Source organism: Synchiropus splendidus, chromosome 18, assembly GCF_027744825.2.
Source record: "Synchiropus splendidus isolate RoL2022-P1 chromosome 18, RoL_Sspl_1.0, whole genome shotgun sequence".
Lineage (NCBI taxonomy): Eukaryota > Metazoa > Chordata > Actinopteri > Syngnathiformes > Callionymidae > Synchiropus > Synchiropus splendidus.
In genome coordinates, this window is record NC_071351.1 from 10,212,705 (window position 1) to 10,233,945 (window position 21,241).

Consider the following 21,241-nt stretch of genomic DNA (forward strand, 5'->3'; position numbering starts at 1 on the left):
ATCCACTTCTAAAGCGGTTTCTCAATGTAAAAGATGATATCATTCATGCTATATTTACTGTATATGAACTATTCAAAAAATAGGACGCTGTCTCTTTAAATACCCCACAATCCCCCTGGGTTTTACGCGTTTGTCATAAATGGTTGTTATAAAGTGCTATTCATCATTAAAGGTCCATTCATCTGTTTCGGGTGATTTTCTGTGTCTACTGTTGCTGTCCAACATGGAGTTTAGTGCCACGCGCGGCACCATGACTGTGAAACTTGAGCGATCACTGACGTATATGATGTTGTCGCCTGCTCTCCAACATCCGGGCATTCAGAAAGCTTGCACTCTGAGTTACCAACGGAGAACCAGTTTCTCTCCTCCACTCAGGGGAAAGTCCCCGGACGCAGGGCAGAAAGTGCCGAGGGTGAATCCGCGCCTGACTGGTCCTCCGCCGCTCAGCAGCTGAGAAGTCCCTCGGGACCGAGCTCGGCACGGACCTGTCGGCATTGTCAGCCTCATAGACATGCAAGTGACGCGTGCGTTAACAGAACGGGGCTCAATCTCCGAATGCACTTTTGCCTCCTTCACTATTCATGAACCCAATAGTTATATAGTTTTATATATATCCATATAATTTCAGTATGCGAACCATGAATCCTTTACTCACAAGGTTAGTCGTCTTTTTCATTGTCTATATATCATCAACATGTATCAGCAAAATAAAAATGAAAAACGTTGTTTATTTATTTCGAGAGAATTGCTCTAAAACATACTCAAAAATATTTATGAAGTATTTGATACAATTTTGACTTTGTGTTCATGTTCAGAAATTCCCCAAATTTAATTAAGAAACGTCGTCTATATTTGAGGATTTATTGTCCAATAATCGCCGACGAATAATAATAATAGTAATTATAATAATATTATCTTTATTACAAAAATCATCATTTAGCATGAGCTTAGTTCCATAAACGTCTCATAATAAGCAAAACTAGGAAAAACTAGCAAGATCATGTTGTCAAATATTTTCATGGATCTAAAGGCAGACAGAGAAGTCTAAAATGTTTTTTGAAAATAAACAGCAAGTTTTGAAGTTTCATAGACTTCTGCTGAGAAAATATATATTTATTCTTCCTCAGCAAAGTGAATTATTAGTTATAGTAAAACATTTATATTAACACCAACTAGGAAAGTGCTTCGAAATAAAGTGCTGTTAATAAAATAAAATAAAATAGAATAACATAAAATAACATAACATAAAATAAAATAACAAACAGTGGGGAATCTGACTCATCAACCGTCATGACATGTTTTGACAACAAAGGCTTTTTCGTCATTATTATTGCTTCAAAATTAAAGTAAACAATTGCTTCTGCATAGTACACACATTGTCAATGCCTTCTATATCGAGACCTGGATAACGCCGTTGCCCAACTGAGGGCGGAAGCTGATTGTAGACATCACGTGCTGAATGCTCTTCTCTCCACCAATCACGAAGGCCCGAGACAAGAGCCAATCGTTGCCCTTGCTTCGCGTCACCTGACGCGGGTGAGCGAGTGAACAGAAAACATGGGTCCGCGTGTCATCTTAGCAGGAGACGCCAGATGGCGCTGTTTCACGACGCCCTCTGGCGGATGCGGCGCACGCTGACCTGGAATCGCTGGCGAATTGAGTGCGATGCATGAGGTGGAGGCTCCTCCAGAACAGACCACTCTACTCCCACCGTTTAGCAGTAAGTAAACTTGGAGCATTATAAAAACTGTTTACAATTACAAGTGCAATTGAAGGTATGAATGCGAGCAGTTTAGCTAGCACTTTAGACAACATGCCTCACCTGCAACTTCGCAGTCAGCCACGAAGAAACGTAAACTAAAGGTACGAAGAAGCCATGCGATAAAACTAGAGCAGTTTTTGTTTTAACAGAACCACAAAGTCTCTGCCTGACTCAGAGTTTGACAGTAGAATACAGCAGGAGGTTGAGGACCACTCCGTTGTGTGACCTTTATTTTACCACCTGAGAAGCAGCTGCCACTTACTCACCAAGAGGAAGCGTATACAGCAAGTACAACCAGAGCGACAGACATAAGCTGGAGAACAAACCAGCGAATCAGTGCTGAGGACACAACCAGCTGGAAATGAGGAGACGGTGCGTGATCCGATGGGCACTTTATCTTCCTGATCTGTGACCCCGCTGAGGATGGAGCACACGGAGTTGTTGAATGCTGCTGTTCACTCCGATGGCGATTCATTCTCTGTGCCAAGTTTGGGGCCACATTGCAGACGAAATCACATGATAAAGCTGTTTTCTTTTTTTAAAAGTTGGCTTTTCACTGTTGTCTTTAACAGCAAACAGACACAGTCTGCTTGTAGCATTCTAAATAGTGATGGAAACGTATATGTAAACTAACATAAACACTGGTATAGTCTTAAATTACAGCCATATTCATAGTAGATTAGTCCCAGTTATCTTAATAATTGGTTGTCATGACGACATATGGCATGTACAAGTCGATGAATATGCGACTTTGTCAGAGAGAAATCTTGTGAATTGTCTTAAAACCTCAGTAGAGTCCCTTGTGTCATGAGCCGGTTTTACTTCCTGGCCTCCAGACATTTGCAATAAAACCTTGAAGGGCAACAGCACGTAGACATGTTGGAGCGTGCCGTTATTCCTTTTACTGCCTCCCTGCAGCTGTGTCTCCGACATAGTCAGCGTGCCATTCAGGTGTGAATTTGATTTCAGAACCAAAGTTTGGAAAATAAAAAGTGCTGAAGTTAACCTGGCACGAATGAGCAACGCTTCACTTGCTATAATAAGTAGGTTTGCAAGGTGGCCCCCGACCCCTGACCCCTGCATAACCACGTCAGAAATAGCGTGAAAACATAATGGGGAAACAACTGCAGGTGTAAACGCCAGAATAGAGTCCTGTAAAATGTCACTCTAAAAAGGCAGCATGTCGTACTTTGTAGAATATATTCTACAGCACCAGCCTGAGAGGCATAAAACTTCAACTGAAATACTGACTACTTATTGTTGTCTGTTTGAGAGGATGTATCTCTAAATATGAGAAGTGGGGTTGAAGGTCGCTGTACAGCAGGACTTAGAAGAACAAAAGAATTCCTCTCTTTTGGCGTCTCAAGTGGACGACAGGCATCACCTGCTCATACACAAGCGCCAGTTCTGTTTCACTGGATTAGCCGTCGCACAAAAAGATTACAGGGTCACGTGGTTGCCACATCCAAATCGTGTCACTAACCTACTTCCAGCTATTAGCTTTCCCGTCAGTTACAGCGTGTGGGTGTTGTCTCCCGCAGCATCATAAAACTATCCCTGCCTGGAGGCAGAGAGAGAGAGAGAGAGAGAGAGCAGCTCATTTGAAGTCTGAGTGATGAAGGCAGAGTGTTCATGTGTGTGAGAGGGTGTGGAGGGGGTGGGGGTTTACGTGTGTGTGTGTGGCCAACAGAGAAAGGAAGCGACGGCGGCAGACCTTACAGCAGAAGGAAGGGGGGGACGTAAAGGAAGCCAGGGACAACAAAGGAAAAGAGGCTCCAGAGTGAAGATGGCTGAGCCGGAGCTGAAGTCACGGGGCAGCCGGGAGAGCGTCGCCAAGGCTGCCGGCCACCAGAGGATGGGAGGTAGGTCCGGTCCCCACATGGGTTTAAACGCTCGCCATGTGCTCTGATGCAACATTACCTCTCTGGCTGCGTGTAACCTGCGTAGCGTCTCGCGAGGCGCTCGTCCTGTCCAACCAGCTTGAACATGACTCCAGATTGACACGTCTATAAACAACTGAGATGCAGCCTGACGGCGGTTCATTTTCCTCATCGCCAAAGTTGCTGAGGGCTGGAATCCGGCTGTTAAATCATTGTTGAAACTTTAAATCTGTTCCAACAGTTCTGAAAACATGATGAATATTGTTCTATATTTTCCCCGCTGCTTATGGGAGAAAGACTCTTTCCTTCTCTGGCAGGTGATGAAGCTCCTCTGACAGCCGACGGCATCAGTGTGGAGCGGGCGGCTTCTCCGTCCGACGCCATGGTCCCCGAGAGCGCCGCAGAAGGTGCTCCAGCCAAGGGAGAGAAGGTGAAGCTCAAGCGCAGCATCACTCTTATCAACGGCGTGGGGATGATCATCGGCACCATCATCGGCTCGGGCATCTTCGTCACCCCCACCGGCGTTGTTAAAGAAGCCGGGTCCGCCGGACTCTCGCTGGTCATCTGGTCGGTTTGCGGGTTGATCTCCACCATGGGAGCTCTGTGCTACGCCGAGCTGGGCACCACCATCACCAAGTCAGGGGGAGACTACACCTACATCCTGGAGGTGTACGGGGAGCTGGCTGCTTTCCTCAAGCTCTGGGTGGAGATGCTGATCATCCGACCCTCCTCGCAGTACGTGGTGTCCCTGGTCTTCGCCACCTACCTTCTCAAACCTCTGTTCCCCAGCTGCCCAGTGCCTGACAGCGCTGCCAAGCTCATAGCCTGCGCCTGTCTCGGTGAGTTCTGCTTTGCTCTCGTCAGAGACGGAAACATGAAAAAATGGACGCCAGATTCCCGATAACCGGGCGTCCATTTTTTCATGTTTTGCAGACGCCCTCCTAGCTAAAAGCCTGCCGTGTCTCCTCTCAACTCTCTCCATCTTCTGCAGCCACGCTGACGTTTGTCAACTGCATCAGTGTGAAAGCAGCGACCAAAGTTCAAGACTTGTTCACAGTCTCCAAGCTGGTGGCTCTGAGCATCATCATCCTCTTCGGCTTCATTCAGATTTTCAGAGGTGAGTCTCGCAAAATGCCAGTTCTGGGAGGTCCAGAGCAAACGCCCGGCTTGTTGAAGGCCATGTCTTGTTGGAACGCCTCAGATGGCTGCTCCCCTTAAATGGCTGGATGGAATCTTGAGTTTTGTCTTCACAGCACTTCTGTCTGCGCAGAACTTTGACAGTCTCTCGGCTTTGCCTGCTTACACAAATACACACCCTCATCTATAAACTTTGATCTCACCAGCACTATCACGTATTCACCCGCTCCCTCAGACACATGCGGTACTCAGTTCTTTCGGTTCTCCCTCACTACGTTCTTCCCTTGCCCGGGCCAGTGCACACGCCGTGTCCTGTTGTTCCCGTGGCGTCCGATTGCACTCTGATAAAGCCATTATGAGATCAGCCTGGCTGAGCTGTTGTCATGACCAGACGAACACAAATGCAAGTCAGGTGCTTAAATTGCTGACCTCGTCATTTTGTGATCTTTGGTGTATTTTAGTGAAACAATATGATCTTTTTTTTTTAGTGGATGAAAACAATTGCAGGTTTTGGCCCCAAGGCGCCGGTTTTGTATGTGCTCCTTGCCACGCCAGGGGTTTCCTGCAGATGCTCTGGTTTCCTCCCACAGTCTGAAACGTTCAGCGATTTTGAGTTGTGTCTGTAAACCGTGTGAGGGTGATTCAAATAATGTCAGTGTAGGTCAGCAGGTCATCTTCTGTCACAGAGAGCCGAGATCAGTACTTCTTTTAATGTAGGAGGAGCCAAAGTGGCCATAAAAATGAAGGAAGGATGTGTGTTGAAAGATGTGGTGACCTTCGTATCCTCCCGTATAAAAGCGAGGCTGGGTTTTAGGCGGGAAGGCTGCATGTCCACGTTACATCTGCTGCTCTTTGCAAAGCCCCGCCCACAAGCATTGTGCTCGTCACGCTGTTGCCATGGCAGCGAGGCAGCGAAGCTCGCCGGCTGTTGTCACACTGTGCTCTTTCACGGCGTCGAACAGAGGCGCGGATTGTGGGAATGATGCAAGTGTGGTCGGGTTCAAGGGGAGCAGGGTGATATTAGCATGTGAAAGCAACAGGTAGGGGAGGAGAGTGTCGCCCTAACACACAAGCTCACGCTGGTTGACACACACACACACACACAGTGCAGCTCCAACGAGAGTTATTGGCTTTAGTTCTGATGTTTTGTCCAGTGAAGAATCATGAATCTGGCTCTAAGGACGCTCATCCTTCTTCTCTGCTCAGGTGATGTGCCTTACCTGAGACCCGATGTTGCGTTTGAGGGCAGCAAATATGGCGTGGGCAACATCGTCTTGGCTCTGTACAGCGGCCTCTTCGCCTTCGGCGGGTGGTGCGTCCAGGATCGTGAAGCACTTCCCCTGGTCACATGGTTCTGAAGCGGCTCTTGTTTTTCAGGAACTACCTGAACTACGTCACGGAGGAGATGGTCAATCCAGAGAGGTGACTTTAACGCACTTAAAGTGAAGGTTGTTTGAACTTGCTGTGAAGCACGAGCCTCAGGCATGACTTCACACCACCATGATTTCTGCTGAAATCCCGCTGAATTCTGAACTTCACCAGAGTCATGTTCTGGCAGCTCAGAGTGAGGTGACTGACTGGCTTCAATGCTGCCGTTACTCTGGGTGTGGACCTTTGGAAATCCTAGTCGTGTGGACAAACATGTTGACTGCATGCAGAGCAGCGACACCACAGTCTCAACACTTTAAGTTCGACTGGATTAGATGTTTGTATCAACCGCCAAAGCCAGCTGAGCGGCTCTAATCTGATTTAGAGAACACACCACTCGTGTTTAGAAGGATTGCATGAGCACAAACAAAATGTGACACACACAGCGGAAGCTCTGTTTTAAAATGCACTCTCTCTGAACGTTCTGCAGGAACCTGCCGCTGTCCATCATCATCTCCCTCCCCATTGTCACAGTGGTCTACGTCCTGACCAACCTGGCCTACTTCACCACCATCTCGCCGCAGGTCATGGTGGAGTCGGAAGCCGTGGCTGTGGTGAGAGTCCAGCAGAGTCGAGCGGTGGCCGCACTGTCTCAAATCTGCCTCTAATCTGGTGGTTTATCGGCAGAGTTTCGGCGAGTACCACCTGGGGGTGATGGCCTGGCTGATCCCGGTGTTCGTGGGGCTCTCCTGTTTCGGAGCCGTCAACGGGTCCCTGTTCACCTCGGCGAGGTGCGTGACGTCTCGCTTCAAATCAATACACGCTCATTGCTCTGACTCACTGTTGAGTCAGTGAACAAGTCACTAACCGAGTGCACATTCATGGAAACACATGTTGATAAACCAGACCGTCCTGCTGCCCAATGAGGGAAACCAACATCTGCCAATAAGAGGAGTGTGTCTACCTTCCTCTGTCAACACTGCCCAGATTTTCACCAGGAACCTCTGTGTGACTGACCCTGACTGCACGTGTCTGTACACCTCCTTTTCCAGCATGTCCCTGTTTTATCCGTCTTTAGATTGTTCTACGTCGGAGCAAGGGAGGGTCAACTTCCTGCTGCTCTGGGGTTGGTCCACACCGACCTCTTCACTCCGGTTCCCTCACTGATCTTCACTGTAAGATGGCCACCAACAACATCGTGCCTCCTTCACGTGTCATGATCTCACCGTCTCTTGGTGTCCGGCGCAGTGCTTCCTGTCCATGATGTACGCCATCTCGCAGGACATCTTCTCCGTCATCAACCTCTTCAGCTTCTTCACCTGGCTGTGTGTGGGGATGGCCATCGCCGGGATGCTGTGGCTGCGCTTCAGAAAGCCTCACCTTCGACGTCCCATTAAGGTCTTTGATCTAAGTGAAGCCCTCTTGTCTAGTCTGATGCAAACACTGCATCTTTGTGTCCGTTTGGCTTTCATCTTGTCGTCTGACTGTGACCAGGCTTTTAGCTTTTACAAGTGTCTTTGACCGTGTTCTCTTCAGGTGTACCTCTTCATCCCCGTCACCTTCGTCCTGAGCTGCGTCTTCATGATCGTGGTGTCGTTCTGGGCGGCTCCGTTCGAGTGCCTGATCGGCTGCGGCATCATTCTCACAGGTATCCCGGCGTACCTGCTGGGCTACAAGTGGAAGAAGCCCCATGTGGTGAAGAAGATGCTGGGTGAGTGCGACCTCTCTGTTGTTCCTCCAGGTGGGTCTGTTTGCTCAGGCCAGGCCGCAGCAGCGTCCATTACTGGCTTGTTTTGTGAGACTGTTCCGAGAGAGGATCAGCTGGAGCGAGAGCACCAGCACCAGATACGCTGAGTTTGTTTGCACAAGCAGCCCGGGAACAGTTGACGTGACCGGTTGTTTCTCCTCAGAAATCTTCACAACGTTCTGTCAGAAGATCTTCCTGGCGGTTCCCGAGGAGAAGGAACAACATGAAGCGGCCGAGGTGTCACAGTGAGACTCGAATGGAGACCAAGAAGAGCCAATGTTTAGTTCCGATGTTTACATTCGTTCTGCATTTCCTTGTTCCTTCACAGTGTCACAATCCATTACGTGAATGTATGCTGTTAGCGTAGCGGCTAGTACATGAAGATCCGTTAGTTCATATTTTGTACACTTTTTTATTGACAGTTTCCAAGCGTTTTTTCTTTCACGTTCTGACCAATGACATTTTTTTTCCTTTTCCCACTCTCGAGCTAGTGTAGCAACACTAAGCCCCCTTTTTGTATCAGCAACAGATTTGTGTCTGAGAGCTGTCAGAGCTGCTCAGCCCAGTTACAGGCTTGGTTCACATGTAGCCCTCATAAACACTTCGGTGGTGTTGGAGATGTTTCTGAGCCAGGTGCGTTGCACTCTCGCTGGATGGGAGGCTCCTTGAGTCTTCAATACGCTTGGTCGCAGCTTACTGAGGCCTTTTCTGTGGTGTCCGAACATGTTTGGATCAACTCACCCCTGTGCTGTTTTGGGACGCACAACCGTAGATTCCTCCTCCTCATTCCTCATGGTTCTTGCTAGAGGCGGTGATTCTGTTTTCTAAGCTATACACATTTTAGTCCAACTATAAAACAGGGTTCACAACTATCACCGCTATTTTTTTACTGCTGTAAGTTTAGTTTTATACATTGAAGAAAATCGCTGCTCAATAATTTAGCACAAACGTTGATTGTGGTATTTGCTGAGGCTTTTCTTGTGTGTTTATCCAAATATTTCATTGTTTGGGATGAAGAATTGCTGTGTCATGGTTCGTGGCGTTTTGTGTAGTGTATTCATGGGCCGTTGTCTCTCTAGACCAAAACGAATGTTGCGTCTTGTAATGATCACAGCTGAGGTCATGTATTTTTTATTTTTTTTAATGAATCAGGCTTTAAAAAACTGATTTGAAGACTCTCAATCAACCTTAAATATATATTTTATTTATTTCGATTTCATGTGAGATGTTTTCCGTTTGGCTAAAATAGGATTCAACGTTTATTTTGCACAGTGTTTATGAAAAGAAGGAATTTGAATTTGAGGAATTTGAAATGAAAGCACCAAGATTGAACTGTCAGCAGCGTGAAGTGATTTCAGTTTAGTTGTCTGAGCGACTGTTTCTAGTTTTTGGTGAGTTGTGCTGGAACGTGTCCTTTTGTGTGTGAAGATTGTTGGAGAGAGAAGCAAAAGCTGAAGTGTTTGTGCCTAAAACAGCCGCGTGTGTGCTGCCGGTCGATGTTTGTTTTACTCTCTCGTTGTGGGGTGACAATAAAGCTATTTTTGCTCATGTCTGTCGCTCATTCATCCCTAATAAATACACGTGGAATCAGACGTTTCACATCTTCATTTGGTGTCTCGGCTGTGCTGGTGTATATGGAGCGTGGCTTCTTTGTCGCACGTCCGTGGCTTTACACTTCATATCCGCTGAGGAGGAAATGAAGGGTTGATGGGAGCTGATAGAGGCAGTGTCTGTGCATCTGACCGGGTTATTAGTGATGGAGGGTTGGAGGAAAATGGCACCAGATGATGCACAGGTGCTGCTTTATTTTCATCTCCATCCACACTTATAGAAGTATTTTAGATGGAGTATGTTTAATGTGTATTGCCTGCAGAAATCTAAGACACTGGGTATGTTTTTTAAAAGTATGAATTTGTTTTCTTTTGTTTCAATTTTCATTTGGTTTATTTTAATTTTAACATTTTCTTTTTGTCCGGCGTCAGTGTGACGTCACTCGCTGGGCTCTTGTTGACGTCACGTGACCAGGAGTCACGCCGGAAGTGGGTGATTTGAACGATGGCGGCGTCTCCAGACGGTTGGAACCACGTTTGTTTGAACGGCAGAAGAAGTGTGCAGGCGGTCTTTGCGTCACTAGTTGGTAAAACACGCAACACTGGATGACGCGAGACATTAAACATTATCATGCCGAATGTTGTTTATCAGCTGTGTGTGATGGTAAGAGGTTAAATCGGAACATATTATGACATAAATACATGTGTTTTCGATGATGACTGGCAGAATTCTGAACAGTCATTCATTGCCGTTTGGCTCTTCAGATTATTATTACGACAAACTAGCCAACATCTTGGCAACCCATCGTCCCACGTGATCACCGAGCTGCTTTACGGCAGCAGCGCGAATGCGTCACCATGGCTCCGAACGTGACGTTTCACTTGACCTTAGTCATGTGACTCAAATGCATTTAACATCAAACTACCTAAATGCCCATTAATAATTACCTTTTGTTTTCATCCACGATATTTTTTCACTTGATTTCATATATATATATATATATATATATTTTTTTTTTTTATTTATTTATTTTCCACTGTATTTCATTTTTTCATTTCAAACCAGCCACTATTGGTTTAGAAATACGCACAAAGCCACTGTGCACTTTATGAACTTTAATACATGCCAGAAAACGGAGCATTCACATCAAACTGTCACGTCAAAAATGAGTGAAGGATTCCTCACAGCTGCAGACAAACCAACACCTAGTACCACCGCTCTGAATTTACTGTACACACTCTGGATTTATTAACACCCTAACCACGCTGGAACATCTGTACTCAAAATATAAAACTCTATTTCCATGACAGACAGACTGAATGAATGGCTTTGAGCTGCTGTTGCAGAGCCAAGACAAACCTCAGTAGAACAATAAATATTTGCTTCCTCTCGCCTTCATCAGGTCCACGTCTGGGTTATAGTTTTCTAAAGTGCAAAAGTGACACACAGAGAAGCAGATCTGGACCATCACTGCGCACCAGCAGCGCTGAAGTTCTGAGGGAACAACGAAGCACGACACCACAGAGAGTAAGATAAAGATGCAGGACTGTTTTGGTCTGAGTTTCTTGTGAAATGACAATGTTAGTTAAAATCATAAGTCATGCTTTCTTTGCTTCTATTAACCTAAATTCTAAACCAGCTACTATTGCAATAACTATCCACGCTCTTCAAGCTTCACACTGATCCACCCAGACCTTTTATCGTCACGATCTTGGCCATGCTATGAGGGGAGGAGCTTCAAAAGGAACTAGCTCCTCAGTTGTTATTCATGATCCACCAGGAGGCTGCAAAACACAGAAAAGGAAGATTAAAATATTTCATTTTCTTTTGAAAGCCAGGATTTTCAGTGAAAGCAACATCATGAAAGTTCATTACACGGTGACGTACAAGGCTAGTATTCATGTTTTTCAAGTTGTAGTTTAAAATATGGTTGTACAAAAGCTATACAATAAATAGAACTTGCTCTTATCAAAATTCTTATAACAGTAGTAATTTCAGTGGACACTGAGTAGCTGTATTTATAAGGTAAACTTTTTAGTATTTTTTTTAGTATTAATTCCAAAACGTAATTTCCCAAACTTAGAAATCAAAACAACAAATAAATGAAAACTATCAAGGTATTATTGGTGTGCATGTCGTGGCACAGGCCGTTACATAGTATACAATACAACAGCTGTAATAGTAGTTGCTGTGAACTTAGCTATGGTAGTATATATATAAGTATATTTTCAGACCTGTACTGCAATTAATATCGCAGCAGTACCGACATCTTTAACAGTAGTAGTAGTAGCTACAATTTCAGAGTTAGTATTCGCAGTAATGATAGCAGTGATAGAATTACTGCAGCAACATTCATGGCAGTACTAGAAACTGAAAGCTTTATAAGAATAATAGTAATAGCTAAAATTGTCAAGATAGTACCAGCTGTAATGGAAGTACTAGTAGCTTCAATTTGTCAACACGGTAATAGTAGACATATGTAGCTGTGTTACACTAGAAGTAGAAACCAGTACTAACTGGTACTGTAGTAGTAGGAGCAAACCAGAAGTGTAATTGTCAAAGCTGTAGTGTAAGAAGTAGTAGTTACAATTTGTTACATCCTAATAGCAGTAGATGCAGCTGTAGGGTTAGTACTATCTATATAAATTGAAGTAGTAGTTGTAAAGGTTGTATTATGGAGTCGTAGTAGGTGCTACTGTAGTATTAGAGGCAGTATGGAGGGTAGAAAAGGCAACTGTAGTAGTGTAAATCGCAGGTGTAGTAGAATTATTTGTAAGAATTTAGGTAGCTGTAGTACTTGAGTATGAGGAGTATATTTCTAAACAACTTTATCGACTTGAGACTGATGTGAAATCCAAGCAGCATCAGGGCTCCAGCAGCAGGAAGTAGCCAGTCCTGCTGCGATGGGAGTCTTATTACTAGGGGGAGACAACAATGGCGCGTCTGTGTACCTGGGAGAAGCATGGTGGAGACGATCTCCGGCACCTCCAGAGAATCGATGATGCAGTTCTGGAAGGTTTTGCTGATGGACGACTGCATGTAGCTGCGGAGCAAACAGGAAATGAGCAGGAAGAAACCCAGTTTGAAGCCAGCCGCCTCTGATCTCACCTCATCCAGGAGAGACGATCCTGCCAGAATTCGTACATGATGAAGCACGATCTGTCCGGCAGGTTCTGGACCGAGATGCTTTATAAAGAAAGGGACAGAGGTTAGTCGACAGGTGAAGGGACTGATTCTACAGGACGTACTGCAGGTTGTCCAGCTGGCTGCTGGTGGCGTCGGTGTAGATCTTCAGAGCCTGCTGAAACTGCTCCACGTCCCTCTCCTTCACCGACATCTGCCTCTGAACCAGGAGGATGTTCTGGTCGGACGACAAAGAGGTTCAGCGGCGTGGTTTCAAGTGAGAAAGACGATGCGGTCACGTACCGATTTATACGTCCCTGCCAGCGTGTCTTCTTTGAGAGGCTCCAGGTGTGGACTCTGCAGGGGAGAGCAGCACAAGCTCACAGGACTTCATCACAGTGGACAAGGAAACCAACCTCGCACTCCAGCTTGTCGATGAGCTGCTCCAGCTGGTTGATCTGGGAGCCCCAGTGGTTGTCCGGCTCCACGCTGACCCCTGCGACACGCACCGTCAGCGACAGCGTAAACTCATCTGACGTGAAAGCACTACCTGTGGTCAGCATGCCGGAGTACGGGTCAGTGGGGGAGAGGCACATGTTCTTCTGGATGCGCCGGCCCGGACGCTTCGGTGCCCTCTGGATCGGCAGGTCTTCGGGTTTCTTCACTTTCTCCACGTGGCCCTGGTCGTGAACGGCCCCCATAGCGCAGTCTAGAGAGGACTGGAGGGACTGCAGCTGGGTGGAGGTCTCTCTCAGCAGGAAGCGGGTCACAAACTGACCCAAGACGGAGGAGCCTTGATATTCCTGGCCGTGGAAAAAGAAATATTTCTCTTCAAAAAAATCCAATTGGCTGAACTGCAGCTCAAACTGAGGATACATCTCCATTCTTATGAAAGTTTCCTCACAAATTTCCTAAGCCTCTTCTCCACCGCTGGCTGTGACGCCATCGCCATCTACTGGCCGATTACACTCATTGCACTCGGAATACAACAAATTATTATAGGACAAAACACGTAAATAAATTCAGAATTCTCATTGAGGCTGAAGTGCAGAGCACGGCGGCACCTCTCCAGCTGCGCGCCTCCAGACATCAGCAGCATATTTACTGGATAATAAAGTCTCAAACAGTCGGGCTTGTTTCTGTCAGCTGTGTTTGACTGACAGCTGCGACCGTGCCTCCCTCTGTTCTCCAGATCAAGCCCGGACTTCTCATGTCTGAGGGCATCAATACTGCATGAACTCCTTCTTTACTCTTGCGTAACGGATCTTCCGCCAGCACCGACGTGTGTAAGTCAATAAGAAATAAGTTCTACTTTTGATATGGATTTATAAAAGCGCCACAAGCTCTACTTTCAGCGCGATGAAAAATGCATGAGCAGGAGAGAAGAGGAGAGACTATCAGCTCGGCCATGTCATGGAGGATGGGTGCACGGAAATATCGGATAAAATGGAGGAGGCGGGGGATAAAATAACAGAGTGGAGTGGAGGGAAATGGCAAGGAAGGATGAGTGTGGATGGGAAGAACCATTTCTAAATAACAACCCGAACCTTCCAGGTTTTACTTCGAGCCGAGTGTTTTCACCGAGAAGTAGCTTTTGTTGTGCGAGCTCCGAAAAACTCCACCATAGATCGGCAACCGCATCCACCTACATGGCCTGCGTCTCTGCCCGCTCAGAATAGATGCGCAGTATCGACTGATCCGCGGTGGTTTGAAGTGAGAGCCAAAAACAACGTTATTAGAGGCTCGTGTGGAGAGCCGCCAGACAGCTCCTCAATGAGGCTGAAGAACAACATCTACATGCTCCAGTTAGAGCGTCGCACGAGGCGAGGATGCTGTAACACCAGCCTCAGTATTCACGTCAGCATGTCACAAATATCAGACCTGCTGGCCAAGGTTTCGGGCCGACAGCTGCGGCTCAAACACAAGTGTCTGTCAGATGCTGCGAGGGATGAGGGGAGCTTAGAAACAAAGCAGGAGAGAAGCCTCCTCACCCACCTCTTTAGTCTTATCCATGGCCTTCAAGATGGCCACGTTCAGCTTCTCCAGAGCCGACAAGACGTTCATGTACTCTCCCAGATGGGGCCTGAAGTACTCTGCAGGAGAAGGTCATCAGGGAGCTTGAAGGTCACAAGAGGAGGATAGGAAGTTACCTGACAGTTTTTCTATGTCCAGATTGCTGAAGCAGGAAAAGAAGCAGAGGTGGAGAAGAAGCAAAGGTTAGAAATGTGTGTGTGTACTGTGCAGCGATCTCTTGGGCCATGGCCTCCAACTCAAGCTTTGTGTGTAATGTTGACAGTGGCAGGCAGCAGGAGGCCATGAGGAGGCGCAGATGGCAGCAGATTTGGAAGAGGTCCAGAAGAGCGGTGAGCTTACTCAGTCTGCTGCCTGTCGATGGAGTAATACAGCTCCTGCATCTGCTCTTCAGTCAGGATCCCGTCGGTGAAGTGAGACTGGAACTCCTCCAGAGACAGCTTCCCGTCATCTGAGCCAGGTACAGACAGTCTTTAGCGTTTAATGACCAGGAATGAGTGAGACATTCTGGAGGATGGTGAGCGAGTGCTGGGCTCAAATAAAGTACAAATACAGTTGAATTCACTCATTGAAAGTAGGTAAACTATGCTCCTTTGGTATTAATATACAGAATCCCCATTGGTTTTTAAAATGGTCACATGACCAGGCTCAGTGATAACATATATAAAACATAAAACACAGCCTACAATGAAATCCCTGTCCTAAATCAACTTTCATGTGACATCACTCATTCCTAGCAGAGTGACTTCTTCTTCATGCCTTTGGTGTGGCCTAGCAACACTGCCATCTGGTGTCAGTCTGGACTCATTGCTCTCATTGCTCAAAAATATATACTGATAAAATTCATGAAAAAAAACCACACTGTGGACAGAAATTAGAGGTTTGGGGGAGGTATGAATGCAACAGTGCCTTTCTGGTTCATATAATGTAACATATTTAATATAAAAAGCTGACTAGTTATGAGTCAAATATACACAGGCTAAAACATTGTATAAAAAAAGTCACAATTATAATGGATGCAAAGACCTTCTCATAATAAAAGCTGACATATTACAACGTGAAAACTAGGCCTGCCCATTTTTAATCTCAATGAATCGCACTAAAGCTGAGTTAACTCGCCATTTATGGTGAATCAGACATTCTGGTTCTGTTCTAAATGTACCTTTAAAGCAGATGCTAGCAGCTATAGCATTGTTAGCATTAAGACTAAAATATTGACAGCCGAGTGAAAAGACTGTTTTTTTCCTTAAGATTCAATGCTGATATATGTTTCCAATTTCCACTCCCTGTTGGCCTCTGACTCATCCCGCACAGTTTCACACCGTCTGAGACTCCATCTGCACAATCTGAGTCTGAGAGTCGACTGAGCTGCCACACATGTACTAAATCAATTGGTAAATGAAATCTTTCCAACGGCTCAGTATCAGACACCAACGTGCGCGCCTGATGCCTTCACTGAACGCGGTTCTCTGAAGCGCAGCTGAAAACAAACCCATTATAGGAGTGATTGAGGGAATGAGGTTGTTAGTGTCTTCCAGCTCGCGGAGATTTAATTACAAATGGTGGTGATGTGTGGAGCAGTCAATACCACACTCGGCTGGCTCATTTTCTCTGACTCACTCACCACAGAATGGAAGAGTGAAACATACGCGACGTAAAACTACACTCCATCCACTGGGCTTCTCTCTCCGTCATGGCAGTGCCACTCTGAGAGAAACCAACAGTGGGATGATAGCCAGCCTTAGATGTGACGCGCTGCAGGCGAGTCACAGCAGCCCACTCAGATCCAACCGAGGGAGGCCGCATGACTCGCTCGCTCGCTGTGGCGCTGAAGGACTCGTCTGCGAGGGGAAGATAGCGCCCCCGAAACATGCTGCGACTGTGGCCGCGCCGGTTTCATCAAGAGGTGAAGAACAAGCGCACATGCTCAAAGTCTTCACACAGAACGCCTCCATTGAAGACAGAGGCGATCCATTTGTACTGCCAGACACTTTCCCGACAGCAGAGGAGCCAAAAGAACAGAAGCATATTTCATGACTTATAAATGTGTTTTGGGCTCCTTGCTGCACCAATATCCAGCTCCGCTCATCACATTCTGGAGCGTGCTCTTACGTAAGACACTCTGGAGATGCTCTCGCAGTAATGACTGTGTATTTGGAATGGATTTACAAAACAGAAGATCAGTATGATATCTTCAGGTCCAGTTTTCTCATTATGTGGCACCAACATTTCTGTTACACACATTTTCTGTTATGTTTAAATGTTGAAATTATCGACGTTATGATAAAATGTATTTTATCATTTTCTGGTATATTATTTAATGTATAGAAAAAATACTTGTAAACGTTTAATAGTCTCAATTTAAAGGGATCAGATTTACTTATTCTTTTTATTATCTGTCTATTTATTATTGTTTATTCATTAAAAAAATCGAAAATAGTAAAAAAGTGACTAACTTTTCATGTCATGATGGAAAGGAAATGTTTATTTTTAAATATGTGTTTTAAATTCAAATTAATTCCTTAGGTTTAAAAGCTAACTGCTGTGCTAGCTGCTGCTACACTGCTGCAAAACAGGAAATGGCCACGAGAAGCTCACAAAGACCCATCTCCTGTTTCACCAGTTTCATCTTGAATCGTGTATATTTCAAATTGAAATTGTTGCTGAGTTCAGACTGATGCTAATGCGCGTGCTTTAGCATCTGGCTGCGGCGAGTAATTAGCCTCCGGGCCACGGCTTCCACCTGATCTATCTTAAATCAATTCTCATATGGACTGGAAGTCAATGAAAGGAGACTAAAACCGGAATAAAGCGTCACTGACTCCGGAGAGAGGAGAACAGTATTGATTGTAGGCTTTATTTTGGTCGGACTACAGTTGATCCGCCTCTCTGCAGTTGGACGGTTGGATCCACATCCAGAATGAATGCAGACAGGAACATAGTTTTCAGCGGAGCCAAATGCGGGACATGAATTTCAGCACTTGAGTGGGAACTCTAGACCCGTGAGCCATTGTTATGAAGCTGAACATATCACACAGAACACGTCCGATCTTCTCAATTTTAGAATGAAACCTTTCAAAGCACTGCTTCCCCAAACCTGTCTTCAGGATTTGCCCTCAGAAGCTCGGCAAAAGGTCACTGACTTGAATTCAAGACGGTGGCTTAAATTCATCAGCTGGTGTTTACAGCTGATTTGACTCCCGGAGTCAGGCTCCAGCGTTCAAAGTGAGTCCGGTTTGAGCTCAGAAAACTAGCCTTTCCTGGCAGACTGTGTGTCTCAGCGCCCCTTATGACCTATATCGGCGGCGAGCGCTGCCGGGCGACTAGCTGCAGCGACGGAGCTTGTTCAGTCACATCCCATCGCTTCACCGAAACAGCAGCCGCGCTCATCTCGGGTCAAGTAAAACATAAAACGGAGCAGATGAGTCCGGTGTAGCGCCTCAGATTAAAACCCAATCCACCATGTCAACTCATTGACATCGCACTTGCTTTACTCACCGTTTTTGTCGGCCCGGCGGAGAATCTGCGGAGAGGAGAGGAGAACAGCTGGTGATGAAGATTTAAACTCTCAAATACAAAGGCTTTTATGTGCATTAATAGAGTCTGTTAGGAGGGAAATAAAAGTTTTATTAGCATCACATTCCTGAAGTGGCAATTGGATTTAAATGCATCATTGAGCTCACCAGGAGTTTTATTCATTTCACTGTGTTCTTGCCTTTTTTGTGGCATATTTTTATCATTATTTTTCAACATTTTTACAGTAAAATTAGCATTAGTTGATCTAAATTCACAGCGTATGTAAGTAGTCTGTGTGTGGCCTGTGGTGGAGGGCGACCTCTCCTGGGCGTTCCCCGCCTCTCACCCCATGTAGCTGGGACTGGAAATGCAGAGGTGTTTGCTCTCTTTTGTTCCCTCAAAATACTGCGCATTTTCTGATACTATTTTAATATTATTCTACTTTACTACTTCCTATTACCCTTTTTGAAGACTATATTAGCAATATTTTTTATACATTTTTCCATAATATTTGCTTCCCACGCACACTGTTTCACCGCAGCTTTGGCTTTTAAAATCCATTTTTATGATGGAGGATTTACAGGATTCTAATCCAGCCTGTCACAGAAAGGTCACGGCAGCCTTCAGGAATCCATCATCAGTTCATTTCAGGAACTTGTCATCGCCGTGACACTTCATTCGGAGGGAAACAAAGGAAACCAGAAAGTAATTTCGGAGAGAATAGGAGCAATTATTGAGTGAGCAGAACACAGCGGGGTTTCACCTGCTTGACTCTCTCCCTCACAGTGGCAGTTAGAATCCCTGATCACCTCTGCTCGAGGGCTGGTTAGCTGCATGTATCTCAGCATTGTTCCTGCTTCCGTCGAGCTGGCAAGTTTCCGTCGGCTGCTGACGTTGGGAAACCTGAATGCTGCTCTCCAATACGAGTATCACCAACTCATGAGGTCCCACTGGAGACGAGTTGAACCGAGATCTCCATCCGTGTGAGATGTGAGGTGTTTCGATTCTTATGACAATAACAACACAGCAGCCAGAGACAGACTGCAGTTGGCCTCAAGTATTCATGAGATGATGTTTGAAATGCATAAAAGCTGCTGTCTTCAGGAGCCTGTTACTGTAAGAAGACTCTGTATGCAGTTATCATTTGGCAGAAGGAGATATGAGGTACGCGCTCAAAGCCGCAGGAGGATTCTGTGAATGGAGCAGCTGGAGCATCACTTTTTGAATATATTTGCTCTCCCCTGTCAGCGGTGGACCCCGCAAGTCCAGGCCTTCAGGCAGGATTTCAACACCCATGGAGGCAAGCCTTCATTGCCACCTCTGGAATGGCGAAAAGGCAGTCAAGTATTTGTCTTCTCTGGGGAGGAAACGCTGGAGTCAAACACACTCCTGCTGCAGACTAATAGACTCCTCCATTTCCAAATAGTCAGCCCGAGGTAATTTCATTGAGCAGCTGGTGAATTTGAGGCAGGATGCTGCTCCGTCCTCCGGTGCATCATCGGAACACCAGGGAGAACGCTAGCAGCAGATGATGCTTGTTCAATAATTGAAAACTGTGTTACTCATCAATGATTCAACTGGACTTGTATTATTGCATCCGACCCCCTGGCAGTGGTCAGTAGCCTTCTATTTTGGGAGACTGAGCCAATCGTCCACTCCAGTGAGAGGTGCCTGCGATAATGCAATATTTTTATCCCCACTGAGAAAGCTGTACTACACAGATGGCCCTTCCTGCAATGACCTCCACTGTATCTTAGTGTCGCCGTCCAGACAGGCAGCAAGTTTGTACCAACGCAAACATTTAGTTCTTGACTTAATTGGACCGTTTCTTTTGCAGGAAGAAATGAACGTGCGTCTAGATCAGAGGTTCCACAACAAATGGACCCGGGACCCATTCAAGTGATAGAATTTTGCGTTCCATAACCATATTTAATCTAGTTACACATTAACAAACCAAAACCTTGTGAAATGACATGAAACCATGTGACCATCGCAAAGATATTTGTCATTGAAAAGACCAGAACCAGGTGCAAGTCATGTTCATATATATATATATATATATATATATATATATATATATATATATATATATATATATATATATATATATATATATATATATATATATATATATATATATATATATATATATATATATATATATATATATATATATATATATAAGAAACTTCAGACCAAAACAGTCCAAAGAAAACAGGTTGGGTTCACATTGTCACCTCTTCTTATATGACCACTAAGCTTGATCACAACAGAATAGAAGTGTGGACTGGTCACATGACCAGCCTGGACCACCTCCAGTCGGTTCCCCGAGTAACCAGCAGGGTTAGGAGGTTGAAAAGGCTGACTGGGTTTTGTTGGGTGACACGGTCCTACACGTGCACTCAGCAAATTTGGACTGTTCTGTGCGCGTCGCCACCGCAGCTGGGACGAGTTTGTCGAAGAATGCAAGGTGGTGGAACTGTCATTCACGCTCCATTAGGCTTGAACCCTTCACCTTTCTTACGTAACAGCTCTGCCCCTCTGTCCGGCTCAAGTGAACAAACAGAACAGAAATGTGGACGCCACTTACGTCCTGGATGAGAGCGATGCTGTGGTTCTGGTTCTGGTCCAGCTCCTGCTGCTTCCTCAAGTGTTCGTGTTTGGCGGACTGCAGACACATGGTGATGAGCTCGGTACAGGCCAGCATCCTGACGCTCTCGACGAGGGGGCTTCTCGGGGTGTAGAGAAGGGAACACTTCGCTGCTTTCAGTGAGAGATGACGGTGATGGTCAGGGGCTCCAGCGAGGATGAGAAAGCCCTTACGTCTGCTTCCCTCCGCCCGCTCCGTCTGGAGCTCCACCTCCTGCCCGTCCAGCGCTGGAACACTCCCACCTGCTGGACATATGTTGCACTGCAAGAGGAACATTTTGATGACGAGTTCGTCTTTTTGTGGAACGTTTAGTGCGTTGTAAAGTTGCGTCTCCTAGTTCACAACCGACGTCAACATTCACATGTGTAACTCAACTGATATTGTAATTTAATCTGAAGCAAAATTACTACAAAGCAAGTCCGAAATGTTTTGTGACATTTATCAGTAGTATATTAGAGTAATTGAAATAGGTTTTT

The 21,241-nt window shown here is 45.7% G+C and overlaps 2 protein-coding genes across 3 annotated transcripts; one reads left to right on the forward strand and one right to left on the reverse strand.

Moving 5' to 3' along the window:
• The first annotated feature begins 1,581 nt into the window (after positions 1–1,581).
• LOC128749957 (large neutral amino acids transporter small subunit 1-like) lies at positions 1,582–9,533 on the forward strand. Of its 2 annotated transcripts, XM_053849991.1 has the most exons (12): positions 1,582–1,720; positions 3,453–3,624; positions 3,960–4,481; positions 4,634–4,759; positions 5,986–6,091; positions 6,157–6,201; positions 6,638–6,761; positions 6,835–6,938; positions 7,226–7,322; positions 7,396–7,545; positions 7,684–7,858; positions 8,058–9,533. In XM_053849991.1, exons 1-12 carry the CDS (start codon positions 1,670–1,672, stop codon positions 8,141–8,143), a joined length of 1,758 nt encoding a protein of 585 aa, XP_053705966.1. In that variant the 5' UTR covers positions 1,582–1,669; the 3' UTR covers positions 8,144–9,533. The 2 variants fall into 2 exon arrangements, with proteins under 2 accessions (XP_053705966.1, XP_053705967.1); XM_053849992.1 differs by lacking the exon at positions 1,582–1,720 and having other exon boundaries at positions 3,470–3,624; positions 3,940–4,481; positions 8,058–9,528.
• Positions 9,534–10,522: 989 nt separating this feature from the next.
• Positions 10,523–20,947, reverse strand: LOC128749231 (N-terminal EF-hand calcium-binding protein 1-like). Its single transcript, XM_053848614.1, has 12 exons — positions 20,706–20,947; positions 18,098–18,122; positions 14,942–15,050; positions 14,719–14,744; positions 14,564–14,661; positions 13,119–13,371; positions 12,985–13,064; positions 12,872–12,925; positions 12,694–12,806; positions 12,554–12,631; positions 12,397–12,488; positions 10,523–11,229 (listed from the first exon to the last, which is right to left on the reverse strand). Exons 1-12 carry the CDS (start codon positions 20,820–20,822, stop codon positions 11,201–11,203), a joined length of 1,074 nt encoding a protein of 357 aa, XP_053704589.1. The 5' UTR covers positions 20,823–20,947; the 3' UTR covers positions 10,523–11,200.
• Between the last annotated feature and the right edge of the window lie 294 nt (positions 20,948–21,241).

Excerpts from the sequence above, each read along its gene's own strand:
- LOC128749957 (XM_053849991.1), top strand. The coding sequence starts at position 1,670 with ATGAGGTGGAGGCTCCTCCAGAACAGACCACTCTACTCCCACCGTTTA. Across the intron at positions 4,482-4,633 it reads CATAGCCTGCGCCTGTCTCG|CCACGCTGACGTTTGTCAAC; the intron begins GTGAGTTCTGCT and ends CATCTTCTGCAG. Across the intron at positions 7,546-7,683 it reads ACCTTCGACGTCCCATTAAG|GTGTACCTCTTCATCCCCGT; the intron begins GTCTTTGATCTA and ends TGTTCTCTTCAG.
- LOC128749231 (XM_053848614.1), bottom strand. The coding sequence starts at position 20,822 with ATGCTGGCCTGTACCGAGCTCATCACCATGTGTCTGCAGTCCGCCAAA. Across the intron at positions 13,065-13,118 it reads CTCCGGCATGCTGACCACAG|GGGTCAGCGTGGAGCCGGAC; the intron begins GTAGTGCTTTCA and ends TGCGTGTCGCAG. Across the intron at positions 12,632-12,693 it reads AGCCAGCTGGACAACCTGCA|CATCTCGGTCCAGAACCTGC; the intron begins GTACGTCCTGTA and ends TTCTTTATAAAG.